This window comes from Papaver somniferum, chromosome 10 (genome assembly GCF_003573695.1).
Source record: "Papaver somniferum cultivar HN1 chromosome 10, ASM357369v1, whole genome shotgun sequence".
Lineage (NCBI taxonomy): Eukaryota > Viridiplantae > Streptophyta > Magnoliopsida > Ranunculales > Papaveraceae > Papaver > Papaver somniferum.
This window is the reverse complement of record NC_039367.1, coordinates 84,755,413-84,779,600: the sequence shown is the minus strand read 5'-3', so window position 1 is coordinate 84,779,600 and position 24,188 is coordinate 84,755,413. Positions and strand designations below refer to the sequence as shown.

Here is a 24,188-nt window from a genome sequence, read left to right as displayed (position 1 = left end):
CAGCAACAAAGATTGAGTTTAAAGAGGTAGATTCCTTGTAAAGATTAGAGATAGTAATAGAATAAAAACCCTAATCATGCTTTAACTAGTAAACCTATACGAAGTAATAGAATAAAACCCCTAATCATGCTTTAACTAGTGCACCTATAAGATCTAATATTTGATTCCATGAGATCGAACAAAAAATCTAACATCAATTTAATATTCATTCGATAATGGGTTGTAGAAATAATACCAACAACAAAGATCGAGTCTGAAGAGGTAGGTTCCTTGTAAAGATTAGAGATAGTAGTAGAATTATGATTTAAGAGAATGAATCGAGTAATAAAAACTGAAAAAGTAGATGGAACTCATCTTTCTTTTTCTTTTTGGAATTTAACCAAACCATCATGCGGGAATTGATTTTCCTTTTGAAATCATCCCTCCCAGTAAAATTCATTTTCATCACCCGCCAAACAAAAGATTTTTAGTGTTTTTCTTTTTTTATTTCCAAAATTTTGATGTGTAACCAATATGGTTAGTTTCCTTATTTTATGAGAGAATATATCGTAGACAGTTATGATCAAATTGTTTCCCAAAATTTTCGAAATTTAGTTTCCTATCTCTAACCAACTCGAGAAGAGCCTATAGAAAAAAATTACTTCCCTATTTCGAATAATGTTTTCCTTAATAATTTTAAGCTGGGTTGTCTCCTGTATTATTCTTGGTTTAGGAAGGAAATGTATGAATTATTAGTGGCACCTATGTAGGAAACGTATTATTCTAATCATACAGTAAGCTACTAAAGATAAATAAACTAAACCCATCCATTTTCATGTTCATCATTTCCAGAAAAAATAAAAGTTCAACGTGAATCATTCATCACATAAATGTCAACCTATCTATCAACGTAAAAATCCTGCATCTAGTGCAGTACTTAAAAAATAAATATAACCACCACTGAAAACAAAATGGTCAGACGAAATGCTTTATATTTAAAAATACGTAAACTAAAAGTTCACACATCAAAAACCCTGTTTAAAGAGCAAAGAACTTGTCAGATGAGTCTGGTTCTTTGTCAGATTAGTCTGGTTCTCTGTCAGATTAGTCTTCTGGTTCTTTGTCAGATAAATAAATTTGCAAGAGTATATTGCATTATGTAAAGTCTGTGAACTTGTAAATAATTATCTGATTTATTTCATGATTCCAATACCTAAATAATAAAAGAATTCATAAACATCACCTTCTTCTAAATGACAAAATCAGCAAACGAAACAAGAAATGAAAGCAACTTTCAAAGAGTCCACAAAAAGAAATAGATAATCAAACCCTATCATCAAAAAGAAAAAAAACATATCAAATGAACCATCCCTAATCTTCAAACAATTCTACTCGCAATGCTGAGGTGAACTTGATCACTCCAACCAGCAGGCTTGGGCGCCTTGTCATCCTCAGATTTGGCATTTTCTGTTTCATCAGGCTCCACATGCTTCTTAAGATCCTGCTTGTTAACTTTTGGATCCTCTGCCATATCCGGAACATCGGGATCTTCATCAATAATAGAAGCAGGAGCATCATCATTCACAATAAGAACATCAACATAAGCAGGAACATCAACATTCTCAACACTAGTGATTACAGCGTCCAGAGGAACACCGGGAATAACATCAGCATAAATAGGAACATCATCATTGTCAACACTATTGACAACAAAACTAATTACAATGTCGAGAGGAACACCAGGAACAGTAGTTACTCTGTCCACAGTAATGATAATCCTCAATTTACGAGGACCAGCCATCAGTCAAGGACATTTTTGGATCCTCTCTTCAGTTTCATCTCTACAATCCCTCTTAGCATAACTCATTTTCCTCTTAATACTCTATGTTAATTTTTTTCTATGCTTGGTGGAATTTATATATATTTGTAAGGAAAACCCTAATTTTTAGGTTTTCCATCATTATCTTAAATCACCTATTCTTTGGTATTTACACCGAATATTTTAGCAATATAACGAGATATGGAATGAATATTTTCATGTTTATCCAATTTCCTTTTTAATCTAATATACATTACGAACATAACAAACTAAAATAAATCATGATCTCATGAGATATGGAATGCATATTTTCATATTTATCTAATTTCCTTTTTAATTTAATATACGCGATCTCTTAGGAAATACCCAAATATTTTTTCTACTTTTCAACTAATTACCTAGGTCGGTTGGGGTGGCACGGCTGTATGGACCATAGGTGTAACGCAAAAAAAGGAAAAAACCAAAGGTTGTCTAGTTAAAAAATGACCCAACATTTAGCGGCAACACTATCATGTTGATACACGAAATTGAACATTTCAACATATATAGAAAAAAATCCAAACGCCAAAAAAAAAAAAACAACAACAACACAAATACAAGAAAAAAAAGCGATAACCCAAGTAATAAATTGTACATTTCAGTATAGGAAAAAAAAATCAAATTACCAAAAAAGAAAAAAAAAACACAACTACAAGAAAAAAAAAAGCTACATATATAAGCCAAGGAATGTGTTAGCGGCATGGACATCATGAGTACACGTTTCCGATTGTCCACTAAAATTCTTCAACAAGACAGCGCTCCTCCTGTGAGGAATAATTGCAACCCTTCCCCAAATTTCCGTCCAAGTTTTGGTGAGTGTATTGTAACGCAATAAACGCATATTCTGCAAAAATAAGAGGTCCTTGTTATTTACAAAGACTATCGGGTTATAAGTCGGCCATTCATCCTCTTCAAAGTAAATACTTATCTTATAATTCCAATTCCATTCCTCTTCAGGTGTCCATGTATGAATATTTTCTTCGGAAATGGGAGCCCAGAAATCTATCCGGGGCCGATCAATCCCATCATGGATGTAGTAAAATAAAATGTGAACTCCGAACATGATCATCCCAATTGCTGGGTAAGTATTTATCCAAAATTCACTCCCGGGAATATGATGCGGGGGTGGCGAATGTTGATGGAACGTCTCAGTGTCCAAATTGAAAGATCTTATGCTAATATCCTGGATTCAACAATCCTTCCAAAAAATACAACCATGTGCGTACACACCTGAACTCCGAAAAGTATAAGGAATCTCATCTGCTATGTTCCTCCATCCCCTCTTGTCTCCTAGAGTGTGTATTTGAAATTTACCATCCATGTGAATTCGAACTACCTTGTACTCATTGGTACGTTGACAGTATCTGAAACCCCCAATTATGTTGTATCGTGGATACCACGAACGTACTGTATCCGGTGCAATTGGGATGCATAGTTGTGGCAGATGGAGGTGCTCACCAGTTTCTGGATTCATAATATATGCGGGATCTTGTATGCCGTGGTGTGAAACATAAAAACATACCAGACCATTGCAAGATCCAACTATCGGGTGCAACATAGTCCAATCATCATGGGTTCCATCATTGGGGGCGTCGTGATTGTTGGCTATTACGATCCGGATGAAATCTTCCTCTGCCTCTTTATAAAAGAGTTGGGTAACTTTATCTTTCCCCATTCTTGGTGTGACACCAAAAAGGAATCCAATTTTTTTGTCCCCAAGGATAGTATTCCATTCTTTGCATACACATTTGCTTCCTAAAACGCTTTCTGCAGTTTGGATGCGCTGAAGTACTCCGTAGTTAGTTCCGACAACATATCCATCACTATTATACTGATGAAAGATTATCAAAATTTTTTTCAAGCTTTTAGGATTTTCTTATTGTAGAATGCTACAAGCAGATACGAGTAAAGCTTATATATATATAGACATCCAATACACCTATTGGCTAATTTTTTTTAGGTTTTCCACCTTAAATCACTATTCTTTGTTATTTACACTGAATATTTCAATTTCCATATTACTAAAAAAATGAGATATTGTAGCAATATAATGATATATGGAATGAATATTATCATGTTTATCTGATTTCCTTTTTAATCTAATATACATTACGAACATAACAAACTAAAATAAATCATGATCTTTTAGGAAATACCCAAATAATTTTTCTACTTTTCGACTAATTACCTAGGTCGGTTTGGGTGGCCCGGACGGAAGGACCATAGGTGTAACGCAAAAAAGGGAAAAAAACCAAAGGTTGGCTAGTTAAACAATGACCCAAACTAATTAAATTGTACATTTCAACATAGAAAATAATCCAAACCAAAAAAAAAAAAACACAACTACAAGAGAAAAAAAGCTACATAGATAACCCAAGGAATAAATTGTACATAGAAAAAAATCCAAATACCAAAAAAAAAAAAAAAACACAACTAGAAGAAAAAAAAAAGCTACATAGATAACCCAAGGAATGTGTTAGTGGCATGGACATCATGAGTACATGTTTCCGATTGTCCACCAAAATTCTTCAACGAGACAACGCTCCTCATATGAAGAACAATTTCAACCCTGCTTGTTTCCCACAATAGTTTTCCCCAAATTTCCGTCCAAGTTCTAGTGAGTGCATTGTAACGCAATAAACTCCCATTTCGCCACAATAGGAGGTCCTTGTTTTTTCCAAAAGCTATCGGGTAATAGGTAGGCCACCCTTCATCCTCATCCTTTTCAAAAAAATTCTCATCCCATGATTCCAATTCCATTCCCCGCCAGGTGCCCATGTATGAATATTTTTTTTGGAAATGGGTGCCCTGAAATCTATCCGGGGCTGATTAATCCCCTCATCATAGGCCTCATGGATGTACTAAAATAAAAGGCGAACTCCGAACATAACAATCCCAAGTGATGGGAATTCACTATCAGGAATATGATGCGGGGGTCGCGAATGTTGATGAAATGTCTCAGTGTCCAAATTGAAAGAAACTATGCCACCATCCCACTGACAACAATCCTTCCAAAAAATACAACCATGTGCGTACACAGCTGAACTCCGAAAAGTATAAGGAATCTCCTCTGCTATGTTCCTCCATCCCTTTTTGTCTCCTAGAGTGTGTGTTTGAACTTTACCATCCATGTGAATTCGAACAACCTTGTACTCATTGGTACGTTGACATTGGCCGAAACCCTCAATTATATTGTATCGTGGATACCACGAAAGTACTTGATCTTGTGCAATTGGGATGCATAGTTGTGGCAGATGTAGGTGCTCACCAGTTTCTGGATTCATAACATATACAAGATCTTGTATGTCGTTGTGTGAAACATAAAAACATACCAGACCATTGCAAGATCCAACTATTGGGTGCAACTTACTCAAATCTTCATGGGTTCCATCATTCTGGGCGTCGTGATTGTTGGCTGTTACGATCGGGCTGAAATCTTCCTCTCTATAAAAGAGTTCAGTAACTTCTTTCCCTATTCTTGGTGTGACACCAAAAAGGAGTCCAATTCTTTTGTCCCTGAGGATAGTATTCCACTCTTTGGAAACACATTTGCTTGCTAAAATGCTTTCTGCAGTTTGGAGGTGCTGTAGTATCTTAGTAGTTAATTCCGGCAACATATCCATCACTATTATACTGATGAAAGATTATCAATTTTTTTTACAAGATTTTAGGATTTTCTTAATATTGTAGAATGCTTCAAGCAGGTACGAGTAAAGCTTATATAGACATCCAATACACCTATTGGCGAATGGTCGCTTCCTTGATGAGCAGGCATTATTTGAATGGTCGCGTCCTTGATGAGCAGGCAAGTAACTGGATTTTTATTTGTACGTTTTATCTTATAAGCGGTTATAGATTGAACCAATAACTGGATTTTTATTTAAAAAGGAACAAAATCTAAAGGATAACCATTACGTCATGCAGTAGGTCTGAAAGGACATGACATTTTAGTAGGGTGTTATTATTTCTTTGAATTCAACCGCTGCATGCGTCTCTTGGGAATAGGTCTCAGAAGAAAAAAGAAAAAAAAAAGAAAATAAATGTGAAAGAGGAATTAGGGATTATATTCATTTTCCAGAGAGAAAATTAAGCCAAGAGAGGAGAAGAAGAAAAAAAGTTTCAGAGATAACAATGGCTCTGAATAACCCAAAAAAAGGGAGTGGTTCCAAACCATCAAAAGGAAAGACCCCAAGAACAGCGGAAGAAGTTGATAAGGAGGAGTGCTTGAAGAGAAAGGAAGTGATGATGAGGTTCAAATTAGCAGTATGTGAAATGAATTTGGAGCAACTAGAGAAAGCTAAGTACCATATATCGAAAGCAATCAAAAAGAAGAAGAAAGAAGAGGCAAGGAATATGAGAGAAGAGGAAGAAGTAGGTTTGCAGAACAATAGCCAAGATGATGATATGGATCTGTTGTGGAATGAGTTTTCTCATGCACAATCAGTATGTGAGGCAGAAAATGAAGAGAAAAAGAAGAGAAGCATAGAGAAAGTAAAAGATGAAGAATACCCAGAAGAATTTTTGCAGTTGTGGCAGAAAAGGGAAAGGAGACAAGGTATGTTTTTAATGAGAAAGATTAGGGCTAGAAGAGCATCAATTTATGCTGGAAGATATAAGGATTATACAGACCACCCTGTGAATGAAATCAGTATATAGGATGAGTATCAGGCGTACCTATCACGAACAACACATGAAAATGAGGTCATACTCAACATAGTAACTGATTTTGAAACTGATATGCGATCGGATAAGGAAAAGTCGGATTACGACTCCGAGTGATGGCTGGCAACAGGTAAGGCTCTACCAATTCCAATTTTCTTATAGCTGGTGGATTTTTTGGGTTAAGTTGCTTTAATGGAAATGATGATACATATTTTTCAAATGGTTACACAAGTTACTATTTTGAAGAAATAGGTGTCATCAAAGTACTGAGAAAAATTGGAATTATGAGTGGTCTAATGGGAAATTGTGGACTGTGGACGACCAAATCTTGTTCTGTTTTTTGGAATTTATGTTTTGGATTTAGGATTTATTTTCATGTTTTTTGTAATGTTAATGACTAAATGGTGTTAAAGTTATTTAATTAATGAATGTTTAATGACTGTCTAATGGATTAATTTTCTTGTTTAATTACTATCTATAAAATACAAAACATGAATTTACCACTACAAATATGGGCTAATGGTACCATAATTTATGTATCTCTCTTTTAGCCCCTACATTTTTTGGATAAAGAACATCGAATATTTCAATTTCTGTATCACTATATATAGATATGGCAGAAAATAGATAATGAGATATATATATATATATATATATATATATAGAATGAATATTTCATCTTTATCTAATTTCCTTTTTAATCGGATGTAGTTTCTGAACATAAAGAACTTAATAAATAAATCAACCTAAATTTTTTCGGCCACCATATCTAATTGTCAATACAAGGAGCTTTTCTTCTCTCCTGCTACCGATCGCTCTTCCTTTTCGATCAGAATGAACTGCACATCGTATTGCTACCAATTTATTGCTATGGGTCCTAAAACTGTTAGATACGATTCATTAATAAGAACCCTAGAAGACGATTTTAAGATCTCAAATTACGATGTACGAGTTCTTCAGCCTAGACTCGGCGTGTTCATAATCTGCATGAGGAAGCATGCAGATTATTGGCGTTTACGTGAGATTAATGCATTTTCTGTCAATGAGCATTGCGTGGAATTGGTGCATGGGGAAAGTAGATATTGTTGTCCCTTTGATCGTGATTATTTTGGTCTCCAACAACAGGTGAATATACTTCAAGAACGAGTTGATCGGCTTCAAGAACAATTGCTTCGTAACATTAACGACTAGGACGTGGCATTTATAGTTCATGATTCAAAAAGAGACTAGATTGACAAAATAAGTTTCTTATTGATCAGTATTTCTTATATGTATTAGTTATTTATTAATAAAAAAGACTTAATAACACAATTCTGGAAATTAAAATGATGTGTTACATATGTCTCTAATTTGTTTCTCCCATTTATGTTCTGGCTTTGTGTTTTGGTGTCAAACACCAGTTTCAAATCTCTAATTCGTCTACAAAAAGAATACGGATTAATCACGTAATCAACATTTTTTTTTCGACTTCTCAAAAATCTTTTTCATTCGTGTGCATTTTCAAGAATATTCATTGATTTGTATATCAATCACTTATACCTTTTGCATCTCAAATTCTCACTTCTTTTTACCTCTTTCTTTTTCTCTCTCGGATTTACGTTTATGAACACATAAAAGTCTCCCTATATATTCGCAAAATTTATAACCATAAATATAACTGGACTACAGAAATGCCTCCCTCTGTACCAAATTGACCACCATAAAAGAAAGTCCCCCTCTAAATTCGTCAGGAATATGTTTAAAAGCATCAACTCCATTAAATAAAAATACCAACCATTATTACCCAAAATAAGACCAAGTTCGATTCTTCAAATTTCAAAAACAACTTTTAGTCCAGACAAGATAAGAAAAAAAAATCAAAGATGAGAAATAGTGCTATTAAATATATATATATTGAACACCAAACTACATTACTGTGATCAAAACAAAAACAAAAACACTACACATGGAATATGTTTGTGGCATGGACATCGTCAGTACATGTTTCCGATTGTCCTCCAAAATTCCTCAACGAGACGACGCTCCTCATGAGAGGAATAACTCTAACCCTTACCGGCCACCTTGTTTCCCCAATTTCTGTCAAAGTTCTGGTGAGTTCATTATAACGCACTAAACACTGGTAGTTTTGCAATAAGATGTTGTTGTTATTTCCCAAGGCTATCAGCTTATAATGCGCCCCCCATGGATTCAAAGGCTCTTCCAAGACAATTCTCCTCTTAAGTACCCAATTCCATTCTACATCGGGTGCCTGTGCATGAATATCATTATCGGAAATGGGTGCCCAAAAATCAATCCGGATATCATAAATATCGTGAATGTTGTAAAATAAAACACGAACTCGAGACAAGACCATTCCAAGTTTTGGAATAATCAAACCACCATTCTCATAAATATGATGCGGCGGTGGAGAATGTGACTGGAATGTCTCATTGTCCAAATTGAAAGATACTATCTGATCATTGTTATAAATATAATGATTTATCCAAAAAATACAACCATGTGCGTACACACCTGAATCCCGAAAAGTAAAAGGAAAGTCCCCGATGTTCCTCCATCCCCTGTTGTCTCCTACTGTGTGTACGTCCACTTTACCTCCCACTTGAATTCGAACTACTTTGTATTCACCGGTATGTTCACAGTAGCCGAAACCCCCTACGATGTATCGTTCATATAGCCAACTAATTTGTGGCGTTGGTGTTGGATCGCATATTTGCGGCAGATGGAGGTGCTCACCCGTTGTTGGATTCATAATATAAATAGGATCTTGTATGCCGTGGTGTGAAACATAAAAACATACCAGACCATTACAAGATCCAACGATTGGGTGTGACATGTTTACATCATATGATGGGATATTCCAGGTACCATTGTTTCCAAATAACATCTTATTGAAATCTCCCATCATCATGTAGTAATATTCCTCCTCAATTTTTTCTCTGTAGAAGAGTTGTGTAACATTTTCTTCTCCCACTTTTTTAGTGAAACCGAAAAGGAGCCCAATTCTTTTGTCTGCAAGGACAGAATTCCACTCTTTGCATACACATTTTCTTGACAAAATACTTTTTGTACTTGGGAGGAGGTGTAGTATCTCGGGAGTTAAATCCGGTAATGTTTCCATTACTATTACTGGTGAAATATTTTTTTTAAATGTAGAAGCATTTAGGATTTCGTTTTTGTTGAATGCTACTAGCAGATATGAGTAAAGCTTTACACATCCAATGGATGCAATATGTGTCCCTACACAACACACCTGTTGGAATTTTCACGTCTTTTGGGGGTTTCAAAATCTATCACGTCTTTTTGGGTTTCAAAATCTATTATGTTAAAGAGGTGCGAACCATTACACCATTTGGTCAATGGTCGCATCCTTAATCAGCCTGCCTTCTTTCAAATTTCATGATCCAAACAAGAAACGGATATCTTCACGTGTTTGTGTGAGATTTATTCCAGTTTATCAACATTCTATTTATGTGTCCATTGCAAATTTAAAAATTAGGGTTATGATCATAGTATATTAATCTTTTGAAGAAAAAAAAATGATCCCAATATATACTACTATTGCCAACCATAGCTGTAATTTATGGTGTTGACCAATATACGAAAGCCAAAGGAGAATTTGGGCATGGTTATAGCGCTTGGATGGACAGAATTGTTGCGCATGGCTTTGGGTAGGTGTGAATTACCGAGGGAATTACACCAAAAATAGAAATTTGTTCAGAGAAGATTAGGCATGGCGAATCATGGAGAGAGATACTTCAGATACCTACAGATTTGGCAAGAGTGTAGCCAAGGCACACACATTAGCGAAGAGTACATGATTATGATCTACTGTAAAATAAAGCATATACTCCATATACTCAATCAACATGGTTGTGTTTATGCAATTTTTTTGTGATATTTTTCCGTATTTAGATAAATCATATATATACTAAAATCAATGTGGTGTTGTACGCGTATATGAGCATATATTTATCGATACAGAAACTGTTATATTTTGTTTATTTGAGAGTGATATGCGGAGTACAACTAAATTAGGTAATTGGAGATAATTCCCCTAACCTAAAAGAAATTAGGGTTTTTCTAATACATATATATATATATATTATTAAAGAGGTCGTACAAACCACACCAGCATAAAAGATAGATTGATATATTAGAGGAAGAAAATGAGTTCCAATAAGAACAATACCGAGAGGAAAACAATTCCAAGGATAGTAATGGCTGTACCTAGAAAGCTAAGGATCACCATAACTATAGATGGCGTGTGTAAGGTTCCTGGCATTCCCCTGTTAGCTGAAGTTCAAGCTCATGTTGACAATCTTACTATTCCTGCTTCTGCTTCTGTTGAAATGGATGGTGTCCATGCTCCCATTCCTTCGAATAAGCATGTTGGTGAAACTGTGTCTGGCACACTAAAAATACCCAGGGAGACACCTCTAGAGCAAAAGGTACTTGAAGTTCCAGCACAGCCTGCTAACGCTGCAACACGAGTACCAGATGCGATGGTTTTAGTTGAGCAGATTATCAAAGAAACTTTCGAATAATGTGGTTTTTGTTTTTATAAATTGTTTATTTTGATTTTGATTAATTTTTTTTTAATATTGAGGATGTTGGCATTATTTTGCTTCGTTTAGTTTTATAAAAATACTGGTTCTTTAAATTCTTTGCTTGATATTTGTTTGTTAATCGATCAATTTTAATTAACTCGTTGAGTCAACACAATTTAGTTTTCCGTAATATACCTTATATAAACATAAGCCCTTATGATAGTTATCAGATTTTAATTTTAATTTAGACACGACCAAATGGAAGAAATATAGCAATAATTTATGGAAAGACTGGACCACAAGGGATCTTGGCACCAATGCCACATTTGGGTCAAGCCAAAAAAAATGTGACAGACATTTTAGAAACAAAAAAATAATCTTCTCTATATTATTTGGAAAAACAGAAGAAGAAGAGTAATGAAGAGATCTATCTTTTCTTTTACATGTACCCAAGAAAGCAACAAGATACTCATTATGGCTACCTAGATATTCTTCTTTTGCATGCGCACAAAAAATAAGATACTCATTGTGATTACGTAGATCAGTGGAAGTGAAATGTGAGAAACTGAAGCCTAATGATGATTGACAAAAGCAGTAGCGTGGTGATTGACAGAATACTTCTTTTGAAGGAGAGAATACTCTAGAAGGTTTGATAATACCCATAACCCTATTAGTAACCCTGTTAAGAGCAATAATCAACCACTTTTATCTAAGGTAATATATATATTTCAAAATAATATGGTCCCAAGTTTTACTAAAAATAAAATGTTAACAAATTCAAAAAAAAAAGGAAAATGTTTTATTACACAATTAATTAAAAAAAAAAAGAGGCTTCATTGCTCTGATCAAAGATACTGCTACATTTAAGAATAATACTTATTTAGGTAAGTCAAGAGTGTGAGAACTGAGAAGCATATAGTTAGGTTGTTTTCTTTCTCTGATTTATATCTTGTTACCAAAAAAAGCAAATTAAGAAATAAGTGTGGCTATACCAACTTTTTATTGTTTTTGATAAGACCAAAAGTTATTGTACTAGCTAATTCCTTTGTTACTAGTGCCTTGGATATAGTAGTATCTTTTCTTTACTACTTAGTCAACAACATTGCGGTATTTCACCTGAAGTGATAGACTCACCGCGGGCTGGATCCCGCGGTATGTCCCCGTAAGAGAGAAAATCTCAGGTTCCTTATGACCCGGCGGTTTAGCGGGAGTGGGTTAAGTGTGGGACCCACCCCCTCTCTCACACACTCTCATAGCGATATTTAACCCGCGTGATGTAAATCATTTCCGGTATTTTACTCCCAATCCACATATTCTTAGAAGCAAAATAATAAATTATTAATATAGTAGTAGCTAGTGCCTTGGAAGATCATAAATGCTTTTTGGTGCAATTTTTTTGATTAAAATCCCAATTCATATTCTTAGAAGCCTAGCTAGCTCTTACAATTAAATTTGTATTAAAAGAACCGATCGATCAGTATTTATTTTTTAAAATACTGGCCGATAATATAGGATTTTATCATGTCTATTCCTTTAATCTGGACGAAACATGAAATATCAGTGATACATACATATAGATATCCGATAATATCGCATTATTGGTCGTATCGGATCGATCAACCTTATTAATATTGGCAAGGATGTTTGGGCTTGTTAGGTTATCAGGTGTAACTAGTTGATTGGTCGGCATTATGAATTCACGAACGACTATGATTGGCTTCGTCGACAAGACTCGATATCTAAGTTTTTGACCAATTTCACTCTTGGACATGGCTTATTCAGCTAAACCAATTTTTATTTCTATGTCACGATCTTAGAGAGTATAGTTCATCCAAGTCTAAGTTTCTGAGAGTATTTCCACCAAGATAAATTGATTGATGGTAATTTTCCATTTTTTCCGATGTCACTCTTGAACGAGCTTGTAAAACAATTTTTATTTCAATGTCACGATCTTAGCAAGTATTTATCGTCCAAATCTAAGTTTCTGGCATATCTCCACGAAGATAAATTGATTGATAGTAATTTTCCATTTTTACCGATGTCACTTTTGGACGAGCTTCTAAACCCCTGATTTTGATTTCGATGTCACGATATGTTAGCAAGTATATTTCATCCAAATCCAAGTTTCCGGAGATCACCGATATAAATTGATTCAATTTTCTATTTTTACCGATGTCACTTATGGACGAGCTTGTAAACCAATTTATATTTCGATGTCACGATCTTAGAAGTATAATTTATCGTCCAAATCTATTACGGGGAATATCTCCATCAAGACAAATTGATTGATGGTAATTTTTCATTTTTACCGATGTCACTCTTGAACGAGCTTGTAAACCAATTTTTATTTCGATGTCACGATCTTAGCAAGTATTTATCGTCCAAATCTAAGTTTTCGGGGAGTATTTTCACCGAGATAAATTGATTTAATTTTCTATTTTTACCGATGTCACTTATGGACGAGCTTGTAAACCAATTTATATTTCGATGTCATGATCTATGGTAATTTTCAACTTTTACCGATGTCACTCTTGGACAAGCTTCTAAACCAATTTTTATTTATTTCGATGTCACGATCTTAGCAAGAATTTTTCGTCCAAATCTAAGTTTTCGGGGAGTATTTCCACCGAGACAAATTGCTTAATGCTAATTTTCCATTTTTACCGATGTCACTCTTGGACGAGCTTGTAAACGAATTTATATTTCTTCCAAGTTAAATTCCTTGATGTTAATTTTCCACCCAATTTTTTATTTTATATTATACTGTATTTATTTATTTTCCAAAGCTATTCTTGTTCACTAGCCAAGTTATCATGCTTGTACGTGGCTAAGCTAGAGGTTGAACATTAAGGTGAAAACGTGTGTCACGGTATAAAACACGAGCAAGGGAGACTAGGAGAGTACTACTTGGATTTTTCTCCATCAAGTCTCTCTCTAAACTGAATCGAGGGTCTCAGTATCAAAAACTAAAAGTTTTAGTATCAAACCAGACAAAATGACTGCTCTACTTGTAACTTCCTTCCGATTTCTTCTTCTTGATGAAGACAAAGAGATCGTTGGTTATTTTGGTTGCAAGGTTGTTCCTTGTTTTGGAGATGAAGAGGAGGATGATTATGATGTTGTTGACGATGAAGAAGAGGAGGATGATGAGTATGATTCTGAGGATGATGATGATGATGAGGAGGAGGAGGATGATGATGATTTAGATGATCCAGAACACTTCTTTTGGTTTGGGCCAGCGCTTGAGGATGAAGATGAAGACGATGATATTGATGATGATGATGATAATTGGCCATACAAAGATGTGGTTACAATTGTCGACAGCAGCAGTGAAGAAGAAGGGGATTCTAACTGATCTAGTCCTCTGTTTTCATGCTTCTGCTATGCAAGAATGGTATTCAATCACATCTTGATCCATCATATTTTGTTTAGTTATATATATATATATATGTGTGTCTTTTTCTTTTTTGTGTGTTATTAGTGTATCTTATTTATTTTTTTTGGATGTTTAATTAGTCTATTTGTAAAGATGCTTGGAAGTATACTTTTTGTGAATGTTTAATATTTACGGATGCAATATTTTGTTTAGATTCCAAGTGCATATGTTGTTTAATTTCTGTCCATTGTTCATCTGTTGGGGTATCAATCTTTTGACAAAACAGAATGAACTAGTAACGTGTTTAAGAGGGCTTGGCTTAGAGATATGGATCTGAAGAGTTAGGGTTAACCGTGATTTTGTTGTGGATTTGCTATTAAAGTGATACGATCATGAATATGATAGGGACTGTATATTGAGTCTTGTACCAAAGTTGAAAAATATAGCCAAATTTTTCATAAATTGCAATGCCAAATCTGACAAACTTAACCAAAAAAAAAATCAGAATTGAAAGCACAATTGTAGGCCTTTGACTGCCACATAATTTTGCTTACACATTAATAGAATTAGCATACTAAAAATAATGTAAAAAAAACTTGAATTTAGTCAATGCAGAGTGCTCAGCCATAAATTTGCTCGTCTTGGTGGCTTCCTATGTTCTTATTCATTAAAATCATTATCCAAATGTTCATCATAACTTTTCTCAAATGCATCCCAAGAAGCAAATCCCTTAGGAGGAGGATCATTTTCTTAATATGAACCAATTCACATTCTTCATCGACATACTCTTCTAGTATATCACCAATGCTTTACACAAAGTCATCCCATGAAGCAAAGCCATTCGGAGGAGGAGGATCATTATTAACAAGACCATTGGCAGGAACAACACATTTCTCATTAGAACTCATCCTCTAAATTCCTTCTTTCTTTTACTTATGAACGAGGTATCTAATTTCTTATTTCTAGGATCCAAATCTAGCTAAATATATTGGGTTTTTTTTCTTTCTATACATATCTAGTATGCAAATCTAAATATAGTGAGTGGGTTATGTTTACCATGAATATAACAAACGAAAATCAAGGTGATATATGGAAAGAGAGATTTTGCGGATTTTGCGAGACCCAGCAGAAAAATATTGCATTAGGATTGTAGGATTAGACTACTGATTGTCAGTTCTAATTAGACGCCTATAATCTTGCTAAAACCCTAAAGAAACCTCTAAATATCCTGACACGTTAAGCATTCATGTCAATGAGATAGTACACTTGTTAAAATTAAAATTTTACCTTCTTTATTTAACAAAATAGTCCTTCCTTATTGAATTTCACACGCAATTTTTCCTACTACATTATTACTACAATCATAATTGATTTTTTGTAAAATTCATAGACACCAACACTTGTTGATCATGCACAGTTTACCAGGGTTTACGCGTTTGCAGATCCGGAAGAGCCAACACCTGTTGACAGGCATTATGTGACGCTGGTGTATTGCAATATCTTGATTTGATTAATATGAACACTAGTGTACTCCTGACACAATTGATTAATTAGTTAATAGGTGGGCCATATCTTGAACTGCAACATGGTTTGGCTCATGTATCATGCCATATCTCAAGTCCCTGACCAACAATAGGTCAAACAAATAAGGTCAATAAGCAAAATAAAATCAGCACACTTGTGTATATTTATTGAATGGTACAATTTCTTATGGTGATTATGAAGTATGAACATCTCTATGTTTCGCCAGATTGTAAATTCAGACTAGGTGTGTATATGCCTCTCCATCAAGTGAATTATACTGGATAGAGATTAATGTCTATTTTGTTTCAACATACCACAGTTTAACATACCATTGTTCCTTTCATTAAAATCACAAAGAGAAATCGAAAAAAGAAACAATTGTAATTTCATTAACCACATTTACAAACACCACCACCATTACAGATCAGACCGCTGAGTTCCATTTATAATTTTTTTTACGTCCAACACCAAAGGAATAATGAAATACCAGTTTAATTATGTTATCTTTGAATCAGATTGTGAGACTTTAATGAAATCCATCAATGATCAAGCCTATTATGTTAATTGGATTAATCAAGCTTTGGTTTTTTATATATTAATTCTAATTGGACAGAACACACAATTAGAGTAATGTGTTTTAGTTCACTTAATTCTAATTGGGGCCATAGCTTCTTCCAGTTCTTACGATTTTATTTTTCAACTGTACCAACACGTACTCCACTTTTTACAAAGTTATTTTTTTCACTTTAGTACCGTTATAACAACTGCGACAACACATACTCCGCTTTTTAGCTATCATTTTGATTTATTTTCTGAATTCGGGTACGAACAAAAAAAAACTTCAGGATGGAATGAATATTAGTTGCATCGCATCTAACTCCGGTCTTTTAGAGCCGTCAAAGCAGAAAATTATGCAGCAGGATAACAAGATTTGACTGAGAAAATTATTAACGCAGAACGTACAACATGAAAATTGAAGGATCTTTACCTTCCTATTTTACCAAATTATTTACGATATACACTTAAATATTTTGCCAAATTATTTATTAGTAAAAATATTGCCAAATTTCCGTTTACCCTCTGTGTTCATCTCTTTCGTCTTAAATCATTTCATGTTTCTACTCTTAAATCTTCTAACCTCCCCCTAGAAAACGAAACAAGTGGTTTACTTTGATCATCTGATTTATCTCTTAGATAAACCATATATTCCCCTGTCAGTTTTGCTTTGCGGAATAATCAGATCGATCGTGTAAGTAATTCTTTTCAGTACTGCTTTGTTAACTGAAATTGTAACTCTAATGGTCATAGTAGGGTAAATATTGTCTTCACATGCAACTGTATGTAGGTAGCTAACCTCTAATTATTTTTATGATTCATATATGATAACTGAACTCACATTGTGATTTGTGATTACTATTTGTGTATGTATTACTCTTTTCAATGATAATTTGTAGTTTTATTCGGACCACAATAACATTTTCACAAGATGTTGATAAGTTTTTTCTCCGTCCAGGTACCTGAGAATTCATAATGGATCCTAGAGTAATTGATAAATCTTGGATGTATACCGATATAACCCAACGGCGTTATCAAGACGGAGTCGATGCATTTATAAAGTTTGCTACGCATACATACCAACAGGATACTGTGAATGGGAAACGAAAACCATACGACAATGGCAAAGTTAAGTTTCTATGTCCATGTGTGAAATGTTTCAACCTCTACGTGCACAAGGCAAGTAAAATTAAGTTTCATTTATATTATTCTGGATTCATTCAAAATTATGTCGTATGGACTATGCACGGAGAAGGAGATGAGTCATCAAGGTGGACACTTTTGGATGGTAATGGCAGCGACAGTCCGCACTATGATGAACCAACACATGCTGCAGAGATTATAGAAATGGTTAGTGCTTTATTAGGAGATAACTTTTCAAAGGATTCTGAGAAGATGCAACAGATACTCAAAGATGCTGGGAAACCCCTATACGAAGGATGTGCGGATTTTACAAAGATATCTGCAACGTGTGAACTGTTTAACTTGAAGAGCAAGCACGGAGCTTCCGACAAGTTCTTTAATGAACTTCTACCACTGTTAAAATCCATGCTCCCTCCAGGAAATGAGATGATGAAAAGTACATATGAAGCTAATAAGGTGATGAGAAATTTGGGTTCAGGTTACGTAAAGATGCATGTATGCATCAATGATTGCATTCTCTATAGGAAGAATTACAAGGATCACATCAAGTGTCCCACCTGTGGGGAATCAAGATGGAAAGTTGACGACACCACCCAAGAGGTGCATGAAAAAATTCCGGCAAAAGTCTTGTGGTATTTCTCAATTATCCCAAGACTGAAACGGTTGTTTCAATCAAAGAGAATTGTCGAATATTTATTGTGGCATGACACCAGAAAGAAAGAAGAGGGTGTTTTAAAGCATCCGGAGGACTCACCAGCATGGAAAAATATAGATGAAAGATATCCCGTAATTCGCGATGATCCTCGAAATCTGCGGCTCGGCATTTCGGCTGACAGGGTTGACGTAAACAAAGGCATGCAAAAACAGCACAGTGCGTGGCCAATTCTGACAGTGATTTACAACCTTCCGCCAGAGTTGTGTATGAAGAGAAAGTTCACCATGCTGTCATTAATTATCGATGGGGTGCCTTGTAAGGACATTGATGTTATGTTACAACCATTTGTCGAGGATCTCAAGGAATTGTTTGAGGGAGTCGAATGTTTTGATGCGCTGAAACAGAAGATGTTTACTCTACGTACGGTTATTTTATGGACAATAAATGATTACCCGGCTCTCGGTACACTGTGTGGTTTCCCCTATCAGGGACGAGACGCCTGTAAGGTGTGTGGGAGAAATACTTAATATATCAGGCTAAAACATTGTAAAAAAGAGGTTTATACCGGGCATAGAAGATACCTACCATACGATCATCCATTCAGATGTCAGAAGGGGTTCAATGGAAAAGAAGAAAATGAAAAGGCTCCGGAACTTATGACCCCGTCAGAAATATACAATGAGGTAAAGTCTATAAAGAATAAATGGGGAAAGGGACGGAAGAACATTTTGGTGGAATTCGTGCAGGATAACCCTGAAAGAGGTGGAAAGATGAAGAGAATCGAAAATACCATCGACCCAAAAAAGGGGAAGGGTAAGGGGAAGGAGAACGGGAAGGAGAAGGAGACCGAAAGGCCCTACTGTAAAAAGTTCAATATATGGTTCCGGCTCCTCCCCTACTGGCGGTATCATGTTGTCCACCATTGCATAGATTTCATGAACGTCGAAAAGAATGTATGCGAGAGTATCGTTGGAACATTGTTGAACAATGAATTTAAGTCGAAAGACCACCTTGCTTCTCGAATGGACCTGAAGGAGATGGGTTTTGGAGACGAGTTGCAACCTCAAGAAAATGGCAAAGGGGGATATATACTAAAGGAAGCATGTCACTCATTAAGCCCGGAGGAAAAGGACAAGTTTTGTGCAACATTATCCGAGATAAAGGTTCCACAAGGGTATTGTTCAAACTTTTCAACCTCGGTGAATCGAAAAGATCAAAAGCTTATCGGACTAAAATCGCATGATTATCACATGCTAATGCAGCATTTTTTTCCCATTGCGATTAAATCAATTATGCCGCATCCAACAAGATATGCTATTATCAGGTTTTGTTTCTTTTTCAGGGCAATATCTAGCAAAGAAATCAAGGTGGCAGAGCTAGAAAAATTGCAGTCGTATCTCGTTGTGACGTTTTGCTTGCTCGAGAAATACTTTCCTCCATCCTTTTTCGACATCATGGTTCATTTAACTGTGCATCTTACCAGGGAAGTGCAAATTTGTGGTCCTGTATTCTTTCGATGGATGTATACGTTTGAAAGGTGCATGAAGGTAATTAAAGGGCATGTGCGAAACAGAAACAGACCTGGAGGAAGCATTGCTGAAGGGAACCTTGCGGAAGAGACAATTGAGGTTATAAGTGAGCACCAACAAAGCATGAATGATACAGTCGGAATTCTACCAGACAAACTCAACACATCTGACACTGGCGAAGATTCTTATTCTTTCAGGGGAAAACCAATGTCAAATCCTAAGTTTCCTCGTGTTGATAAGGATCTATTTGATAAAGCGCATTTCTATGTATTGCGGAATTCGCCTGAAGTTAGTCCTTATATTGAGTAAGTATAATTAGATCTAACCAAATAACCTCATTTTTTATTTAGTTTTTTATTCTGTGTTCGAATTTCTGTAAAGATAATAACATTAATCATTGCACTGTCCAGCCGACACCAGAATTTTTTGAAGGATAAATATCTTGGTATGAGTGATAGACAGCTAGATCAAAAACATCGTGAAGAGTTCGCCAAATTGTTACAAAAAGTGGTAATAGTTTGCATAAAATGTCACTCTTGCTATATGTAACTTTTTCGTTGAGACGGAGGCTAATCTTTATAATGTATTTCAGGTTGAGAGTGAGTGGGTAGACTCTAGGGAAAACTTCAATCAGGACTTAAGGTGGCTATCAATCCCACCGAATGCACAAGTAGAGACATACGAAGCATATCACATCAATGGATACCTGTTTCACACAAAATCTCATGATGGTTCCGTTAACCAGAGTAGTGCGGTTTACGTAGAGGCGACTGACACGCACATTAGAAAATCGGGGATTACCCTTAATCTTGCGGATTATTATGGTGTTTTACAAGAGATATGGGTGCTGACATATCATTCGCTGAAAATGCCACTTTTCAGGTGTAAATGGGTTACCAAAGCAGGGGTCTCAAAAGACAAACTTGGCTACATTTTGGTTGAGCTTGATAAGTTGGGACTCCAGGATGATCCTTTCATTGAAGCCTCCCAAGCTAAGCAGGTATTTTATGTGCCAGAACAGGAAAAAAAAAAGTCTATTGTGTTAGGTGCACCAACCCAAATCTGGAAATATGCTGGTGATGAAGTCGATGAGGAATTTAGTACGACAGTTATTTGTCGAAATGGGTATAAATTGTCGAAGGTAGATAAACTTGACCTGCAAAGGAATCAAGGGATGATTACTATCGGGACGACATTAAGGGTAGAACTGCAAGGAAAGCACCAGCACCAACAACAATCCCTTCTTCTCAAACGACTACATCTGAGCAACCATTTCCAAGGACTAAGATATAATGAAGCCAGATGATAGAATGTAGTTGTTTGTGTTTGCTAATAGATGAATGATTAGGTTGGAACATTTTTTTGGTTTTCGTTCAAGGAACTGGTTAGTGTAAATTATATACTCTTAGCCTTTGTTTTTGGTTTTGGGTTTTACTATTTTGGTAATGATGATCATCATGGTACTGAATTTGGTACAAATTTAAGTCAGCAGTTTGGATTTTCCTGTTAACTAGAGAATGAATGTATGGATTGTTGAAAAAAATTGATTCTTAAATCACGGTGGGGTTTGTATGCAGATGGGTTTTAGCAATGTTGGATGAGTTTGGATTTGGCTATACTGATTGTTGAATTAATATTCTGTCATGTTAGGATTAGTAGTAATAGCACCAGGCTTGCACATAGATTTCTTTTTAGAATTAGGCCTAAAATAGTCTTTGAATTAATCTTACTCCAACAACATTTTATAAACTGGAGTAATACCCTAGTTTCTACCATCTTAACCAGCATTTTATATACCCTATTGATTCACTAATTCGGTCGTTCCTACCAATCTCTACTTTACAATCATTGAATTTTAGAATCATTCACCAAGAACATTGATTGTTTGTACATCTATTGTATTCAATCCATTACTACTGAAATCAAAAGAGCAAGAAAAACTGACAAATTTCTTCAATCCCTTCAGACCTACATCCATCACAAGTTTAATACTACTGAAAATTCAAACAACTATAAGAACACAACTAGTTTAATTACATATAAAGAAGCAAACGGAATACCAATTCTAAACACCCGACAGAATACCAGTGCCATTACAACTTTATTTTTACAACCAAAATTCAAAGATGCAACATTAATAATCTACCTGACATAAAAGGTTTACCCATCATAACCACTGCAACTCTCCCAGCTGCTATCCAAACAATACACCTGCTGCAAACTGAACCCCAAAATCACCTTACATCTTCTAATATCTTCATCAACACCATGCATCTATCAAACAAAAATAACCACCAAATGTCTGAAATTGAACCCCATTCTTAATACACTTCTTCAGCAACATAAATTACCATCAACATCCCCACAAGTTTTCACGAAGATGCATAAGAGAAATAGTACTCAAAATATCACATTACTCTAGTTCTAAGGGATTTTACAGTACATATAAGGCAATCACCAAGAATCGCCATCACGGTTGCTGCTGTAGTTTAACTCATCATCTTCATAGTAGGTACCAGTACCATCATCATTGTCTGAAGATGCGTAGGGACCCTGGAGATCATCATCTTCGGTTTCTTCTTCCTCATCTTCTACTTCACTGCAAACCACCATCTCACCTCCGGAAAAAACAGGCTCCCCATCGAGGTCTAACTCAGGAATCTCTTCTCCGTCAGAATCCACGTTCATGGGTTCTGACATGGTTCGAGCAAACTTACGAGGGTTGTTCTTTTTTTCGGCGAGATAGCACTTGTACATCACATCTTCAAAATCTTTCCTTTTCCTCTTCTTCCTCTCTGCTTCTTTTGCTCTATCATCTCTCTTCATCGAATCATCACTGCTCTCCTCATCTTCTACTCCTTCACGGTTCTTTTCTTCATCTTCACTATCACTTTCAGTCGTACTGCGAGTTTCCCCCCATGAACACTTCTACTCTCCTCGTCGTTGAAGCTTCTGCCTGTGTCGACGTGCCTCTTTGGTATCCAACTTTCTCATCCATAACTGAAATTCCTCATCATTTTCATCCCTTAATCTTTCAAATTCTTCTCGCTCCTCTTGCTCTTGCTTCCTTATCTTCTCCTGATTTAGAAAAGGAATCAACCTTTCAATATCAGAGCTTGATAAAGTCCCAATTGTCAACTTTGCACGTACCATTGCATTTGAATCGGGTGGTGGCTCGTTGTGATTTCTATTTGTTGAACTACTAGCATTCTCTGCCATTATCTGTTTTCTTAATCTCTATTTCTATGATTTCTTCTTTTGGTATAATAATCCGCTTATCCCCCTGTCTTGTTTAAATTATGGTAGTAGCTTATCCATAAATGGTCTTTTATGGAGCTTGGTCAAGTGTCTGTCGCTTGGCTATTAACGTCTTTTCAATTCCATGCGCACCCTCTTCAAAGCCGTCATTACTCTGCTAAACCCTATTTCCAAAGCCTAAATCTAGTCGCTTAATTCATTAGCTTTTACTCCAATTAAGAGGTGCATTGTTAGGTCAACCGTTTGGTTTTATGCATTCATAGAAGGAAAGTCTATCAGATGAGTTATTTATAGCCATTCAGCTGCAGGTTAACTTGGCAGAGCATCTTGGATTTGTTTTCGTTGTTGTCTTCTTGTTTTCTATTGAATCCATTAAAAAACTTTAGCACCAAAATATTTTAATGGATTCAGCAGCAAACAAGAAACAACAACAAAACCAAGTCCAAGCATTAGTACTAGTGTTTGGGATTAAAGGGGTGAAAGAGTAGTAAAGGAGGAGGAAATGGAAATATAGGCTTGGGGTAAAAGGGATGAATGAGGTGCAAAGCATGAAGAGGAAGAGGAAGAATTTTTTCTTCGTGAGTTGCGGAGCATCAAATGATTCATCTGTAGATTGTAACTATCCTTTGGTCCCTATGGAATAGATGAAACATGATATTGTAACTAGTCTTAAACTACTATAGATGGGCAGCTTGGTGGATTGATTCATCTTGTTACCTACCTTCTTCGAGTCGAGACCATGCGTTCGAATTTGGGCAGAATTTTTTTTATTTATTTATTGAAAGTCAGTTAATGACTGTTGGGCTGGAGAAGAAAAAGGCCCTCAACGGAGCTGGGCCGGTGTTGTCGCAGTTACAACCCATTTCATGTATACCCATACCCAGTAATAAATAGAACTGGCATGTCTATAAACGCACACTATGGACACGCTAGCATGTCTAATAAAACCAACTGTTTAACCACGCATATAAATATAAACCAGCGTGTCTATAAAACGCATATAAACCAGTGTGTCTATAAAACGCACACTATGGACACGCATACTAGCGTGTCCAATAAACCGAACTTTTTAGCCACGCAATACAACCAGCGTGGCTATAAA

General features: G+C 35.6%; 1 protein-coding gene across 1 annotated transcript; it reads right to left on the bottom strand.

Annotated features, from left to right (window-relative positions):
* Nucleotides 1-22,282: 22,282 nt before the first annotated feature.
* On the bottom strand, nucleotides 22,283-23,047 carry LOC113315843 (uncharacterized protein DDB_G0283697-like). Its single transcript, XM_026564093.1, has 2 exons — nucleotides 22,815-23,047; nucleotides 22,283-22,730 (listed from the first exon to the last, which is right to left on the bottom strand). Exons 1-2 carry the CDS (start codon nucleotides 23,045-23,047, stop codon nucleotides 22,283-22,285), a joined length of 681 nt encoding a protein of 226 aa, XP_026419878.1.
* Between the last annotated feature and the right edge of the window lie 1,141 nt (nucleotides 23,048-24,188).